The following is a 14,809-nucleotide window of genomic DNA, read 5'->3' as shown; positions in this document are numbered from 1 at the left end:
AAGAGAAAAAAAAGAAGAAGAAGAAGAAGAAGAAGAAGAAGAAGAAGAGGAGGAGGAGGAGGAGGAGGAGGAGGAGGAGGAGCTGTGGTTCAAGTGATAGAGCGCCAGCCTTGAATGACAGAAGCTCAGGAACAGGGCCCAGGCCCTCCTGAGTTCAAACCCCAGAACCCTCACAAGTTTAAATGCAAAAATCTCTTAAGGACAAGTAAGTGTCTGTCTGATTGGATAAGGAAGAACACAGCCTCGCCTGAACTTGACCTAGTTAAAGCAGTTGGAGAATAGAAGGGGGTGGGAGGAAGAAAGGCTCCGCCCCAGTTGTCATCACAACAGAGCATCTGGGCGGGCCTCGGAGGGCTCACACACACACACACACACACACACACACACACACACACACGTGTTTATTTGTGGACACTGATCTGTGCCTTGTCACTTTTACCAATAGGAAATACTCTCCTGCTCTCCAGCATTTAAATGAAGTGGGAATGGTTACCTGGTGAGCGAGACTGAGCAGCGGGTGGGCGGTGTCCGGACGCGGGCCTCGGATTGGCCCTCCCGGGATGGGCGGTGACGTGGGTGTGGCCTCGTGACGTACGCACGGCTGGGCGGGGCGATCCTGTATTAGTCCACTAGCGCGGCAGAGAGCCGACGGCGTCTTGGGGCACTCAGCCAATCAGCGCGGCCGGATTGCCTGGCCCCGCCCCCGCGCCGGCGGGAGGACGCGGCGCCGTCCCGCAGGCCTGGGCGCACTTCCGGGACGGTCGCCGAGCTGGAGCTGGCCGAGGTTCGGTGAGTGCGGGCGGTGCGCGGCGGCGGGGCCGGCCGTGCCCGGGATCGCGGGGCCCTGCGGACGGCAGCCCACCGCCTGGAGCCCGCTCTGGGCCCCTGGGTGGCTCTTGACCCGAGGTCCCGGGGCTCGACCCCTCCCTCTCGTCGCTTCGTCCGTGGGACCCCAGAACCCAGGCGCCCGAGGGCGGCCGGTCGCGGCTGGGTTTTTGTCATTTGACGCGTGAGGCAGAACCGCCTGCACTCGGCTGATCGAGGAGCTTCCGCGCCCGCCCCCACCCGCACCCCCCAGCCCTGACAGCGATCGGAGCGGGTCGGATACTTTGACCAAAAGTCCCGTTTAGAGATGGGGACACTGAGGCACCGGGACAGCCCCGGGGCCACGGGTCAGCACGAGTGGCGATCTTGGGTGAAATGGGGTCAGTGATTTCTTGGGATCCTGAGGATTTCAGCTCTTTACCCGGTGTCCATCACAGCAGGCCCTGACCTCCTCATCCATCCCAGGCCGCCCCCACCACCACCATGGAGAGGGGGAGGTTTTGCACCCCTTCAGCTTCTGGAGTGGGGGGGGGTCTGAGGTCCCCTCCCCATGCCAGCTTGACCCAGGATGCATCAGAGTCTGTGCTTACGGTGGTAGAAAATGAAGTAACCAATTAGAGATAATGTTTTTGAAATCGTCTTCCTGGATAGCCCAGGCTCACCTTAGACTCAATCCTCCTGCCTGGTCCACAAGCAGGAGGCCCTAGATTCAGTCGCTGATACGGGCAAACAAAATGGGGCGGGGGGAATAAGAAAAGGGGAGGGGGGAGAGAGAGAAAGAGATTACCAGAGGAAATTTAGGAGGACCATGATGCTTGCAGGAATATTTTAAAGAGAGCCCACAGGCTGCTGGGAGTGGGGTGGGGCATCAAATCAAGGTCCAATCCACACTGGCCATAAGACAGGTAGAACTTAATGCCTTTCTCCCTCCCTCTCATCGATTAGATGCTGGTCCTAGGTGTCCCCTACGTCTGCCAGGAGTCTCCTCTGTGCCAGCGCCATCCCCTGGTCCCCAAAGATACCTTCGCAGGAGAGCACTAGTCTCAGTGCCAAGCTCTGCAGGCAGGAAGGACCCAGCAGTGCCCACCTTGCGGTGACCACCCCGCAAGTGAGGGCTCCAGAGAGCTCCCAGGATGGTGAGTAGCTAGCCCTGTACCCCCAGGATTGCTGTGGGGTCCCTGAAGTAGCCCCACTCCTCTCCTTCCCAGAGTGCTGAGAGGTTTGTTTCAAATCCCACGTTTGCTGTTTGCTGGATACTGTAATTAATCAACCAAGGAAATTTGTTATTATTATTATTAATAGTAATTTGGAGGGCGGTTGAGATGGATGGGGAGGGGGTGTCACTATGTACCCCAAACTGGCCTCAAACCCATGATCCTCTTGCCTCTGTCTTCCTGAGTGCCGGCATGACAGGCATGCATCATCACATTCCTGTGTCTGCCTGGATTTCTTATTGTCAATTATGTCACAGCTCCCTCCGTCCCCCCCCCCAAAAAAAGTGTGAAAGACACTACTGGAGGGAAATCTGAATCTTACTTTTTTGTGTGTGGGGGGGGGGCATGGGGCTTGAACTCAGCCTGGGCGCTGTCCCTGAGCTCTTCAGCTCAAGACTACCACCTTCCCTTGAGCCAAGCCCCACTTCCCATTTTCTAGAGGTTAATTGGAGATAAGAATCTCAAGTTCTTTTGTGCCTGAGCTGGCTTTGAACCTTGATCCTCAGATCTCAGCCTCCTGAGTGGCTAGGATTATAGGCGTGAGCCACCGTGCCCTGGCTATAATTTTTTTTTTCCAAGTCCTGGGATTGAGCTCAGGGCCTGAGCATTGTCCTTGGACTTTCTCAAGGCTAGAGCTCTGCCACTTGAGCCTCAGCACCATTTCTGGCTTTTTTCTATGCATGTGGTGCCGAGGAATCGAACCCGGGTCTTCATGCATGCTAGGCAAGCACTCTACCACTAGGCCAAACTCCCGGCCCCTCTGGCTATAATTTTCACAAACTCTGGTGGTCACTCACTGATCAGACACCGGACCCAGCATAATGAGGGTGTCCCCCCCAATGTCCCATCTGCCTATGTACACTCCCTGTGGGGCGCTTCTGTGTACACTCCCCTGACACACCCCTGTGCTGCTCTGCAGGGTGAAAGAAAAGGTGTGAACAAGTACTATCCTCCGGACTTCAACCCCGAGAAGGTAAGGGCCCCACCTTCTCCCTCCTCCCTCTCTTCCACTCCAAAGACACCAGTACCCCACAGTGCAAGCTCTCCGGGCCGAGTGTCCCAGACACGATATCCCTAGCACAAGCTGCACTTTATGGGGAGATTTCCCCCTGGCCTAAGCACCCTGCCCTCACCGGATCCCTGGGAATTAAAACCAAAATAAGCACCTGCAGGGCCAGGGAGCCCTCCATAGTGTCCTCATTTAATCAAACCACGAGGAACCCGTCATCATTATTCCCACTTGTCAGATCATCTGGGGCTCAGAAAGGCAAAATCAGGTCCGTTCCCCTCCCCCCATGATGGCACCCTCCAAGCTCATCACCAGGATGTAGAAGCTACAAACTCACACACTGTATCTCATTGGCTCTATGTGTGTATGGATGTGGCCAACCACAGCTCAGAAACGGTCAGAACACGGGCTGGGGGCGTGGCTCCTGTAGGGAGGCAACCCACCCCATGTGTTGGAAGCGTGGCTTGCGTGGTGCAGTGGTGGAACAGTTGCCTTCCAAATGAAAAGCCCAAAATTCAAAGCAGGCAGAACTGCTTTGGAACCAGCAAACTTCTTGTCCTCCAGGCCATAGTCACCGGACACATAGCTCTGACAGCATGTCACCTGCAGACAGAAAGTCCATGGGGATTTTCTGTGCAGACTTACAGTGTCCAGGACACCCTGGCCCATCCTCCATGGAGACAGAGGAAGGGACAAGTTCCTGATGCCAGTAATGGGCTTTCCCTAGGTCTCTGTGCCTCCTGCATTGCCAGAGGCCAGCTGAGGCCTCCCCCACCCATGAGGCTTATCCCAGAGTGGCAGGGCCCCAGGAAACCTGCAGTCCCCCAAATCAGCAATGCTAACCTACTCTCTTCCTTCTGTCCAGCATGGCTCTCTCAACCGATATCACAACAGCCATCCCCTCCGGGAGCGGGCTCGAAAGCTGTCACAAGGAATCCTCATCATCCGGTGAGACTTTGGTCTCCCCTGAGAACTGCTACCTTATGTGTCTCCCTTACTGGCCAAGCACACTACAGGGCCACAATCCTCGAAAGCGGAAAGCTTTCCTTCTGACTTGTATCAGTCATCTATAGCGGTGTAACAAAACTACAACACTGGTTGTTACTGACAAGTCTGGAAGCCTTTGCTGGGCTAACTCCAGAGGGACAACAGTAAAGATGCCTTGTGTTTCCACAGGTTCGAGATGCCATATAATATCTGGTGTGATGGCTGCAAAAATCACATTGGCATGGGTGAGCTTTCCACTTCCCCTCCACCGCCCCAAGCTTGGTCCTGCCCGGGGAATCCCTGTGAGATACTTGCCTCCTCCAGGCTTCCGATCAGGAGTTAGGCACCCAGGTTACAGAATGACTAGAAAGCCAGGCCCTATGGTTGTGATCCAGTCTCTGCCACCTCCTGTCCAGGTGTCCTGCTTGTGTCAGTTTACCTGTCTGTAAAATGGGCATGAGGCAAAAAGGAAAGAAGAAAAGGCCAGCTGTAGTGGTGTAATCTCAGCACTTGGGAGGCTAAAGCAGGAGGATCATGAGATCAAAATGGACATGGCTCCATGTATGGAAAAAAAAATGTAAGCATTCTGGAAAGAACTAATGAGAGCCTGGTCTTGTTCCCAATGGATCCCTTGTCCAGGAGTCTTTACAAGGGTATGAGCCTGCCATCCTGTTGTGTAGACAAGAAACCAAGACCTCTGAGGTGCCTGGCCTGAGGCTGTCCAGCCGACAGGTGGAAAAGGCAGATTCAAATCCGGCCCTCTGGCTCTGGCCCACACCCTGGCTGCAGCACCAGTACAGGCACCAACCCTGCCCCCCCACACCTTCAGCGCACAGGCATTGCCTGCCCTCCCCACTAAGCCCATCCTCTCCTGGTTTCCCCCAGGTGTTCGCTATAATGCAGAGAAGAAGAAGGTTGGAAATTACTACACCACCCCAATCTACAGGTAGGGGCGCCAGATGGCATCTTGGGGGGCCTGCAGGTGAAGGTTTCCACCATCACATCCTGTGTGCATGGGTGTGATGATCTGTGTCCCTACCCCCCCCTCCACATTTGCTATGACTGTGCTAGAGAGATGCTTGAGCCAAGCCCCCAGCACTTTCTGCTTTCATTGTTTTTCAGATAGAATCCAGGGCCAACCTGGACCAAGATCCACTCAATTTCTGTCTCCCCAGTAGCTGGGATGATGGGTGAACCCCTGCAATGGGGGCATTTTTGAAAGCAGGTGCTCCAAACATGGTGTGGTTGTGCTCTTCCACACGGCAGCACAACTCGCTCCCCTGCCCCTTCCTGCCCCTAGCAGGCACCAGCCTGGCAGAACAGGTCTTGGGCAACTTTGTTGGATATATAGAGGAGTGAATGGTTGGGTGGACAAAACACGAGGAAGAAGCAGCCAATTTGTGTGTGTGTGTGTGTGTGTGTGTGTGTGTGTGTGTGTGTGTGTCTGTGAAAACCCCTGGGGCTTGAATGCAGGGTCCAGTCACTGTTCCTTAGCTTCTTTGTGCAAAGCTAGTGTTCTACCACTGGCGCCTCAGCGCCAATTCTAGCTGTTTGGTGGTTAACTAGAGGTCCAGTTGTCACCAACTTGTGATCCTCAGTTCTCAGCCTCCTGAGTAGCTGGGATGACAGGCGGGAGCCACCGGGGCCTGGCTCCAGGCTCTCTCTTGGGGAGGGGTGTGTGTGTGTGTGTGTGTGTGTGTGTGCATGTGCTGTTGGGTACTAGGCCTGGAGCCCAGGGCGTCACACGAGCTGCTGTCGCAGGTTCCGGATGAAATGCCACCTGTGTGTCAATTACATCGAGATGCAGACAGACCCGGCCAACTGCGACTACGTGATCGTGAGCGGCGCCCAGCGCAAGGAGGAGCGCTGGGACATGGAGGACAACGCGCAGGTGCTGACCACAGGTGAGCCGCGGCCTCGCCGCCGCTCGGAGGGGGCCCCGGGCCAGTGCACCCCCCCAACCACGCTGTCCTGGGCCTCACAGAGCACGAGAAGAAAGAGAAGCTGGAAACGGATGCCATGTTCCGCCTGGAGCACGGCGAGGCGGACCGCAGCACGCTCAAGAAGGCGCTGCCCAGCCTCAGCCTCATCCAGGAGGCCCAGAGCGCCTGGAAGGACGACTTCGCCCTCAACAGCATGCTGCGCCGGAGGTTCCGGGTGGGCGTGGCCTCTGGGCGGGCGTGGCCTGGGAGGGAGGAGCCTTCAGAGGCTGGAGAGGGGGGCCCCTGATGTAGGGCACTTGGGGCGTGGCCTCTGGGTGGGCGGGGCCTTGAGGGGAGGAGCCTTCAGAGGCCGGAGAGAGGGGCCCCTGATGCAGGGTATCAGCAGATTCAGTGTCCAAAGATGTCTCCACCTTCTAGCTGTTTCTTCATGGCAGAAGGGATGGACAGTCTCCCACCAGCCTCCAGTATGGCGTCACTCATGAAGACGTCTACCCCTGTGGGCCAGGTGCTAGACAGCTGAGCCACAACCCCAGCTCCGTGTGTGTGTGTGTGTGTGTGATACTGGGACTTTGATTCACATCCTTGCACTCTTACTTGGCTTTTTCTGCTCAAGGCTGGCACTCTACCACTGAGCCACACCTCCACTTCTGGCTTCTTGCTGATCAATGGGAGATGAGAATCTCAAGCATTTGTCTGCCCAGGCTGGTTTCAAAAGTCAATCCTCAAATCTTCCTGAGCAGCTAGGATTACAGGAGTGAGCCACCTGCACCCAGTTCCCCAGCCCTTTTTCTGGGCTGGAGACAAGAGCTCCCTTACCCACCCACCCCCACATGCATTTGAACCACGATCCTCCTCTATTTTTACTTCCTACCATAGCGGACAGGCATTCTCCACCGTGCGCAGCATGGTATCTGCCTATGCTGTCCAGGAACCTCAGTCTCCCAGTCTCAGACCTCAGCTCTCAATCTCCCCATGCTCCTGCTCAGCTAGGATGTCAGGTGTGTACACCTGGTATGTACACAGCTGTTGGTTAACAAGGGCTCTCAAGTGTACGCCCAGGTCAGCCTGGAACCGCCATCCTGTCCTCTGCTTGCTAAGTAGCTGGGATGACAGATATAAGCCACCCACCCACTCTAGCTCCACATTATGGTTTAAGTACATGGAAGATTAAGATTCAGCTCGGGACAGGGACTGTGGCTCAAGTGGTAGAGTGCCTGCCTGGCAAACACAAGGCCCTGAATTCAAGCCCCAGTTCCAGCATAACACACACACACACACACACAAAGAGGGTGGGGCAAAACTGAGCCCCTGGGGTCCTTTCTCTGACAGCTACCCCTACCCCGTCTTGTCCCCTGATCCTCAGGAAAAGAAGAAAGCCATGCAGGAGGAGGAGGAGAGGGACCAGGCCTTGCAGGCCAAAGCCAGCCTGGCCATCCCGCTGGTACCGGAGACGGAGGACGACCGCAGGTTGGCGGCACTGCTCAAGTTCCACACCCTGGACTGTGAGTGAGGACGGTGAAGGCGGGTGGCCTATCCCGGAGCAGGTGCTGGACCACAGCTCTGCGCATGCTCCGCCCGCGGCCCCCGCCCTAGCCAGTCCCTCACCGCCCTGCCCTGTCTCCCCGCAGCCTACGAGGACAAGCAGAAGCAGAAGCGGTCGGAGGTCATCAGCCGCTCCTGGTTCCCTGCGACGCCCGGGCCCGGGGCCACCAGCAGCAAAGCCAGCAGTGTCCTGAGGAAGCTGTCGCAGGCTCGGAGGGCCGCGGCCGCTGTCCCGGCCAGCTCGCCCATCTCGGTGGGGGACCTGGGCATCGTGCGGCGCCGCTGCTCCCGGGACGGCCTGGAGACCCCGCCGCACCCCGAGAGCCCCCGGGGCGGGGAGGCCCAGGGACCCACGCGGGACACGCCGGCACCCCTCCAGGACTGCCGTCCGGACGCCCCCAGCCCCAGCAGGCCACAGCCAGATCCTCAGGACGAAGCCCCGGCCCCGGAGACCGCAGCTCCCCGCAGACCCGGAGACCCCCCAGAGGCCCCGCACCCCAGTGGCCCCAGCCCCTCGCTAGTAGCCGACTACTCGGGCTCGGAGAGCGAGTGAGGGCGCGGGGAGCCCCGAGCCCCAGACGCGGACTGCAGCCTCCGGCACCTCGACTCCCCCAAATGCAGTTATTTATTTGGTCTTGTTGACCGGCGCCCCCACATTAAAGCCCTATTCTTTGCCCCCCGCTGTGGGTTAGTGATCGGGTCTGGGGGACGCGGCCAGGGAGGGGGTGGCGGAGGGCAGGACGCCGGGCAGAGCGCCGTCCCGCACCTCCTCCTGAACGAGGGGCTCTGGTGTTGCCAGCCGGGGCGCCGCAGCCCGGGCCTCCTTGCCCGGCGGAGGCGAATTTACCAGGACTCCCACCACGGGGCTTCACGAGGGACGGGCAGGAGTGGGCCCGGCCTCCCCGGCCAGCCAGCCCTGGGCGGAGCGCATGGCCTGGTATCCAGCAGGCGCCCCACAAATGTGGCCTTGTGGGTTCCAGAGCGCGGCGGGTCCCGGGACTGCATGGGATTCCACAGGCCCCTCCCACCCGGGAGGCCCGCCCGCCCGCTTCCGGCCACGCCCCTCCGCAGCGCCCGCCACGCCCCCTCCCGCCGTGGGCCCCGCCCCCAGCGGCGGCCCCGCCCCTGTGCGTGCCCCCTGGTGTTCGGCCTGAACTTGCTGGTGCGCATGCGTCCTCATCCGCCGGAGAACCCCGCCCCTCGCACAGCCAGCCCGGAAAGCAGGTGTGCGCGTGCGCCGGGGCCTCGGCCCCTCCCCCCCGTCGCGCGTGCAACCTGGCGGCGGGCAGCTCCGGCGGCGGGGCTCCGGGTGAGCGCATCGGCCGTGCCATGGCGCTGGAGGCGATCCGGTACTCCCGGGGGTCGCTGCAGATCCTCGACCAGCTGCTGCTGCCCCAGCAGAGCCGCTACGAGGCGGTGGGCTCGGTGCAGCAGGCCTGGGAGGCGATCCGCGCCATGAAGGTGAGGCTGGGGGCTCGGGGCTGGGGCGGGGCCGGGAGCCGGAGCCGCACCCCGACACCCCGATCCCGCCGCGCCAGGTGCGGGGCGCCCCGGCCATCGCCCTGGTGGGCTGCCTCAGCCTCGCCCTGGAGCTGCAGGCCGGCGCCGGGGGCCCGGGCCCGGCCGCCCTCGTGGCCTTCGTGCGGGACAAGCTGAGCTTCCTGGTGTCCGCGCGACCCACCGCCGTCAACATGGCCCGCGCCGCCCGCGCCCTGGCCGACGCCGCGGCCCGCGAGGCGGAGAAGGAGGGCGCCACAGAAGAGGCGGTCCGGGAAAGGTGAGGACCTGCGCCGAGGGGAAACTGAGGCACGGCGCCATTCAGCCTCTGGCCTTGGGCCCCCTGCACAGCCCTTTCACCGGAGCCACCCTAGGAGACGCCCGGCTTTCCCCCACCTTTCCCTTCCACCTGTTCTCTTGGCTTTTGCTGCTGCTTCCTCTTCTTCCTTTTTGTGCTGGGCCTGGGGCTTGAGCTCAGGGCCTGGGCACTGTCCCTGAGCCACCACAATCCGGCCTTCATGTGTGCTCTTGAGGAATGTGTGTGTCTTTTCCCGAGTTCTGCCCCTTTCCGTGTCTTCTTCCTTCCTACTCCAGCCACCCCATTCCCCTCTGTCATTTGCCTGCTACTGCCTCAGGGCCTTTGTACATGCTGTTACAATCAGTACTCAAGTATTCTGCTCTGTGTTGCCTGACTTTGCCACTTTTCTTTAAAAAAAAAAATATTATCTGTTCCTCTGCCTGCCAGCTGGCGTACCTTCCAGTAATTCAGTTTTGGGCCCATGCTGAACCAAATTGGACTGAGGGAAGCCAAGGTCGACTCTGAAGGCCCTGACTGACACCGAAGGCCCCTTGTCTGCCACAGAGTGATTCGACTTGCCGAGGACATGCTGGAGCAGGACCTCAGAGACAACCAGTCCATTGGGGACCTCGGAGCGCGCCACCTCCTGGAGCGGGCAGCCCCTGAGGGTGGCAAAGTAACTGTACTGACACACTGTAACACCGGTGCATTGGCCACCGCTGGCTATGGCACAGCCCTGGGTGAGTTCCTGTCCTTAACCACCGCAGACTCATCCCTGGTATGGGAGGCTGGGAAGTTAGAGGAAAGCCTGGCTGACATCATGAGACTGCTTTGAAAAGGAAGAGGCGCAAAGACGGCAGAAAGGGTATTGAGAAGAAACCCACAAAAATGACATCAAGTGTCTGTGTGTGAGTGGAAAGACAGCTAGATAGGGGGGTTGGCTTCAGGTATGGCTGTATCCAGGAGTCCAATGCATGGGCATCAGAATCCCTCTGTCCCATCCTTCAGCTCTGCCCTCCATCCACAGATCGGAGGACCCCTAGAGTTCAGGTGATGAGGAAAGCAGCTGAGGGTGCCAGAAAGCCAGATGAAGCCACCTTACCTAGTCCACATATTCTCATGGGCCTGGCTTGAGCCAAAGTCCTAGAGTGGGCAGGTGGTGGACTCCATGGGAAGAGAGTGACATTCCCAGATTAAGACCCCGGTAGCTGAAGCCAGGAAGGGGCGTGGCGGAGCTCAGATCCAGTTAAAGTGAGGGGCCTGGTAAGGTTGTGGGCAGGAAAGGAGGAGTGACCGGGGGCGGGGCATGTCCCAGAGGGGCGTGGTCAGGTTGTGTGAAGGGGAGTGGTCAGGGTGGGGCGTGTCCCGGAGGGGCGTGGTCATGTGGGCAGGGAAGGAGTGGCAAGGGAGCGGGACATGTTGTGAGCAGGGAAGGGGGAGTGGCAAGGGGCGGGGCATGTCCCCGAGGGGCGTGGTCATGCTGCGGGCAGGGAGAGGGGAGTGGCCAGGGGCGGGGCATGTCCCGGAGAGGCGTGGTCATGCTGCGGCAGGGAGGGAGGAGTGGCGAGGGGCGGGGCGTGTCCCGGAGGGGCGTGGTCAGGCTGCGGGCAGGGAGGGGGAGTGGCCAGGGGCGGGGCAGGTTCCGGAGGGGCGTGGTCATGTTGCCGGCAGGGAAGGGGGAGTGGCCAGGGGCGGGGCGTGTCCCCAGGGAAGGCTGACAAGTCTGAGGAGCCCTCCGCCAGTCCCACGGAAGCCGCACAGCTGAGGACCAGAGGCAGGCCAGTGCTTGGGGGGAGCCTGGAGCTGCAGCCCCGCCCATGCCGCTCCCCCATCCCGGGCCCTCCTCCTCCTCCTCCTCCCCCTCGAAGGCGTGATCCGCTCCCTGCACAAGCTGGACCGCCTGGAGCACGCCTTCTGCACCGAGACGCGGCCCTACAACCAGGGCGCCCGGCTGACGGCCTTCGAGCTGGTGTTCGAGCGGATCCCGGCCACCCTCATCGCCGACAGCATGGCGGCGGCCGCCATGGCCCACAAGGGCGTGTCAGGTGTGCAGGCCGGGCCGGGCTGGGCGGGGGGGGGGATGGGCATGCGTGACACCCCCACGGTCTTCCCCCGCCCCCAGCTGTCATTGTGGGCGCCGACCGCGTGGTTGCCAATGGCGACACTGCCAACAAAGTGGGCACCTACCAGCTGGCCATCGTGGCCAAACACCACAGCATCCCCTTCTACGTGGCGGCCCCCAGCTCCTCCTGCGACCTGGGGCTGCAGACGGGCCGGGACATTGTGATCGAGGAGCGCCCAGGCCACGAGCTGACCGACGTCAATGGGGTCAGGATAGCCGCTCCCGGTAAGCTGTTGGAACGGAGGGGGCACAGGAGCAGGAGTGGGGGGCAGACCATTGCCCAGGATGGGAACAGCTAAGAGATCGGAGGTCAACGTCCACTTTTACAGCTCCCCAGTTACACAAGGAACAAGGATAGCCGGACATGGTGGGCACGAGTGTAATCCCAGGGCCTTTTGGAGGCAGAAGTAGGAGGATCTCCTCCCTCTACTCCCCTCCATTGGAGGCCAGCCAGAGGTGCAGACAAGCTTAAAACTTAAGGGGCTGGAACCTTAACAAAGGAATTGCTAGAGCTGTAACAAGTCATCTGCTTTTATATACATCAGAAGCTTTTTTTGAGGGCCATGCAGGGGTCTCTAGTGAGTAGGGACAGCAGTTGGGTATGTTGAAGAGACCAGGACTGGCAGAGGCATCTAACTTTTTATTTCTAAGCTTGCCATACATTTCCTTGCAATCTGGGGATGAAGAGTCCCAGAATTTTCAGGCTGGATTCCCTGCCTTTTCTCTCATCCACAGGAATTGGGGTTTGGAACCCAGCCTTCGACGTCACACCCCACGAGCTCATCACTGGAGGGATTATCACGGAAAAGGGGGTCTTTGCCCCTGGGGAGCTCCAGGCAGCACTGAGTGCCACTGTCCCCTCAGGATCCTAGATGTGCCTCAGACATCACCAGCCCAGTTCTCCCTCCCCTGACCTCATTCCTCAGGTTTTATAATAAATCTCTTCAATAGACTTCTCCCAACCTGATCTTCCTCCCTGTCGACACAGCCTTCTAGAGCTCACACCTGCCATCCTCGCTATCCAGGGTGCTGAGATCTGGAGGATCAGTGTACAAAGCCAACCTGGGCAGGAAAAGTCCACAATTCTCTATGTACCCAAAAAATCCCAAAGTGGAACTTAAACAACAACAACAAAAAGCTCAAGGACAGCCGCCAGGCCCTGAGTCCAAACCCGTGGACCAGCACCCACTCACAAAAGAATGTACACTTTTTTTTTTTCAATTAATATTTAAACTGATAGGGCTAGGGATGTGGCTTGAAGCCTACCTTGGGCTAGACTTGGAGTTCAAATAAAGGCAATAATCTTTTTTTTTTTTTTTTTGCCAGTCCTGGGCTTGAGCACAGGGCCTGAGCACTGTCCTTGGACTTTCTCAAGGCTAGAGCTCTACCACTTGAGCCTCAGCACCACTTCTGGCTTTTTTCTATGTATGTGGTACGGAGGAATCGAACCCGGGTCTTCATGCATGCTAGGCAAGCACTTTAACCACTAGGCCAAACTCCCGGCCCTGCCCAATAATCATTTTTTTAAAATATCATGAATACTGAAGTTTTGGTGACCCCGTTACCTTTTCTACTCTGGATGTGAACGCATCTGCCTCAGCCTGAGGCCGGTGATGCGATTTAAGAGCACCAAGTCCCCGCCCTTATAGGTCTTCCCTCCACAGCGGAGCTCTGCTCCTTTAACCCCGCCCTCCTATGTCCCGGCAGCCCTCGCGCTCTTCCGCCCCGCTGTCTCCCATCAGCCATCGCGCGCACGCTTCCTTCTGTATCCCATGGTGCCTGGCGACTTCCGCCTCTTTGTCCCGCCTCTTCCGGCGCGTTCCCAGTCATGGCTCAGGGGCAGCGTAAGTTCCAGGCTCCGAAGCCCGGGAAAAGCAAGAAGACGGCGGCGACGGCGGCCGGGCGCAGCCAGGGCCCGAAGAAAGGCGGTGAGGAGCGGGCCCGGAGCGGGGGGCCGTGGGCCCGTGGCTCCGCAGCCTCACGCGGGCTTGTCTCTCCCCAGCTCGGGTCATCGCCCCCAAGAAGGCGCGCGTCGTGCAGCAGCGGAAGCTGAGGAAGGTGAGCGGGGGCGGGGCGCCCGGGCCTCGGTTTCCCTTCCGTGCCACGCGTGAGCGCACGGCGGTGCTGACCTGGAGCCGGGCGCCGGTGTCCCCGCCTGGGATCCCGGAAAATCCCGAGGCAGAGACCTCGGGGTGGGTCTCGGGTTCGAAACCAGCCCGGAGCTAGAGAGAGAGCGAGACCGTGAGACCAGACAGCGAAAAGCCGGAAGTGGAGCTGCGGCTCAAGTGGTAGAGCGCGCCCGCCTGGCGCGAAGGAGCGCCCAGTTCGTGAGTTTGAGCCCCAGGACTGACGAGCAAGCTCCGTGTGTGTTAGGGCCGAGAGGGGAGGAGGAGACACACCACACACACACACACACACACGTGTCCGTGTGCCTCCCTTGCTCCTCAGGACCTGGAGGTGGGGATCCGGAAGAAGATCGAGCACGATCTGGTCATGAAAGCCAGCTCCAGCCTGCCCAAGAAGCTGGCACTGCTGCGGGAGCCTGGCAAGAAGAAGGGGGCAGCCGCCGGCCCCACGCCGTCCTGAAGGCCCCCAGCCCTGCGTGGGAGCTGACCGCCAGGTGTCCCAAGGACTGACGTGCCAGTGGGGTCCCAGCTGTCCCGCACCAACTCAACTCAGCAATAAACCTGTCCGTCCCGTCCCTTTTGCCGTCTCTCCCTTCCCGTTAGTGCTGCCTCTGCGCCGCGACAGGGGCCTGCTGTCCCTCCCCTCCAGGGCCGCCACCATTTCAGGGCTGGGGAGTGTGTCTCCATCACCTACACGCCCTCCACTGTCGGTGGGGTCAGCCAGGGAGGAGCCCAGAATCTTTCACCCCATTTCCTAAGGTCCTGGGGCTGACTCGGTAAGGACTACTATGGGCCAGGCCATTCTGGTACCTTCCACCTGTCACCTGCAGCTAGGGATGCAAGGCCAGCTCCAAAGCCCAGCCAGCAGTTTCCCTGGTCCCCTTCAGTGGTGCCCCGTGTTCACTGTCTCCCTGGTCATGGCAGCCATCCAGGACACCCCTGCTGGGGGTTGCCTGGTGTGACTCTGTCTTCCTCAGGCAGCCCTCCAGTGCCAAAGCAGGTGTTGTTGTGACAGGCTCTATTGGATGATTTTTAGTACTTGGATTATGATTTGAATTCGGAGCCTTAGACAGGGACCGTCTGAGTATTTGCTTTGTTCTCTTCTGGTTTTGTGGTGCTGGGAATTGCACAGCCTGCTGTACAAACGCCCGCCACAGTTTTAATGTGTTTGAACATGAGCTCCCCAACTTGGTCAACAACTCATAAACCTGCTGGCCTCCATTAGCTGGGATTATAGGCATGTGCC

General features: G+C 59.5%; 3 protein-coding genes across 4 annotated transcripts; all 3 read left to right on the top strand.

Annotated features, from left to right (window-relative positions):
- The first annotated feature begins 701 nt into the window (after positions 1-701).
- Yju2b (YJU2 splicing factor homolog B) lies at positions 702-8,216 on the top strand. 2 transcript variants are annotated; one of them, XM_090336016.1, is made up of 10 exons: positions 702-789; positions 1,771-1,961; positions 2,959-3,012; positions 3,914-3,996; positions 4,225-4,280; positions 4,921-4,981; positions 5,797-5,939; positions 6,020-6,192; positions 7,342-7,480; positions 7,607-8,214. In XM_090336016.1, the coding sequence occupies exons 2-10, from the start codon at positions 1,959-1,961 to the stop codon at positions 8,071-8,073; spliced, it is 1,179 nt and encodes a 392-aa protein (XP_090192142.1). In that variant the 5' UTR covers positions 702-789; positions 1,771-1,958; the 3' UTR covers positions 8,074-8,214. The 2 variants fall into 2 exon arrangements, with proteins under 2 accessions (XP_090192142.1, XP_090192151.1); XM_090336025.1 differs by lacking the exon at positions 4,225-4,280 and having other exon boundaries at positions 7,607-8,216.
- Positions 8,217-8,782: 566 nt separating this feature from the next.
- Positions 8,783-12,852, top strand: Mri1 (methylthioribose-1-phosphate isomerase 1). The gene is made up of 6 exons (XM_090336059.1): positions 8,783-8,981; positions 9,059-9,297; positions 9,880-10,055; positions 11,184-11,360; positions 11,438-11,662; positions 12,173-12,852. Exons 1-6 carry the CDS (start codon positions 8,850-8,852, stop codon positions 12,307-12,309), a joined length of 1,086 nt encoding a protein of 361 aa, XP_090192185.1. The 5' UTR covers positions 8,783-8,849; the 3' UTR covers positions 12,310-12,852.
- A 373-nt stretch (positions 12,853-13,225) lies between these two features.
- On the top strand, positions 13,226-14,138 carry C1H19orf53 (chromosome 1 C19orf53 homolog). The gene is made up of 3 exons (XM_090336113.1): positions 13,226-13,365; positions 13,440-13,495; positions 13,886-14,138. Exons 1-3 carry the CDS (start codon positions 13,266-13,268, stop codon positions 14,021-14,023), a joined length of 294 nt encoding a protein of 97 aa, XP_090192239.1. The 5' UTR covers positions 13,226-13,265; the 3' UTR covers positions 14,024-14,138.
- The last annotated feature ends 671 nt before the right edge of the window (positions 14,139-14,809 follow it).

The sequence above is a fragment of the Megascapheus bottae genome, chromosome 1 (genome assembly GCF_031878675.1).
Source record: "Megascapheus bottae isolate mThoBot1 chromosome 1, mThoBot2.hap1, whole genome shotgun sequence".
NCBI classification, from domain to species: Eukaryota; Metazoa; Chordata; class Mammalia; order Rodentia; family Geomyidae; genus Megascapheus; species Megascapheus bottae.
The sequence above is the reverse complement of the archived record's forward strand: the minus strand, read 5'-3'. Positions and strand labels throughout refer to the sequence as shown.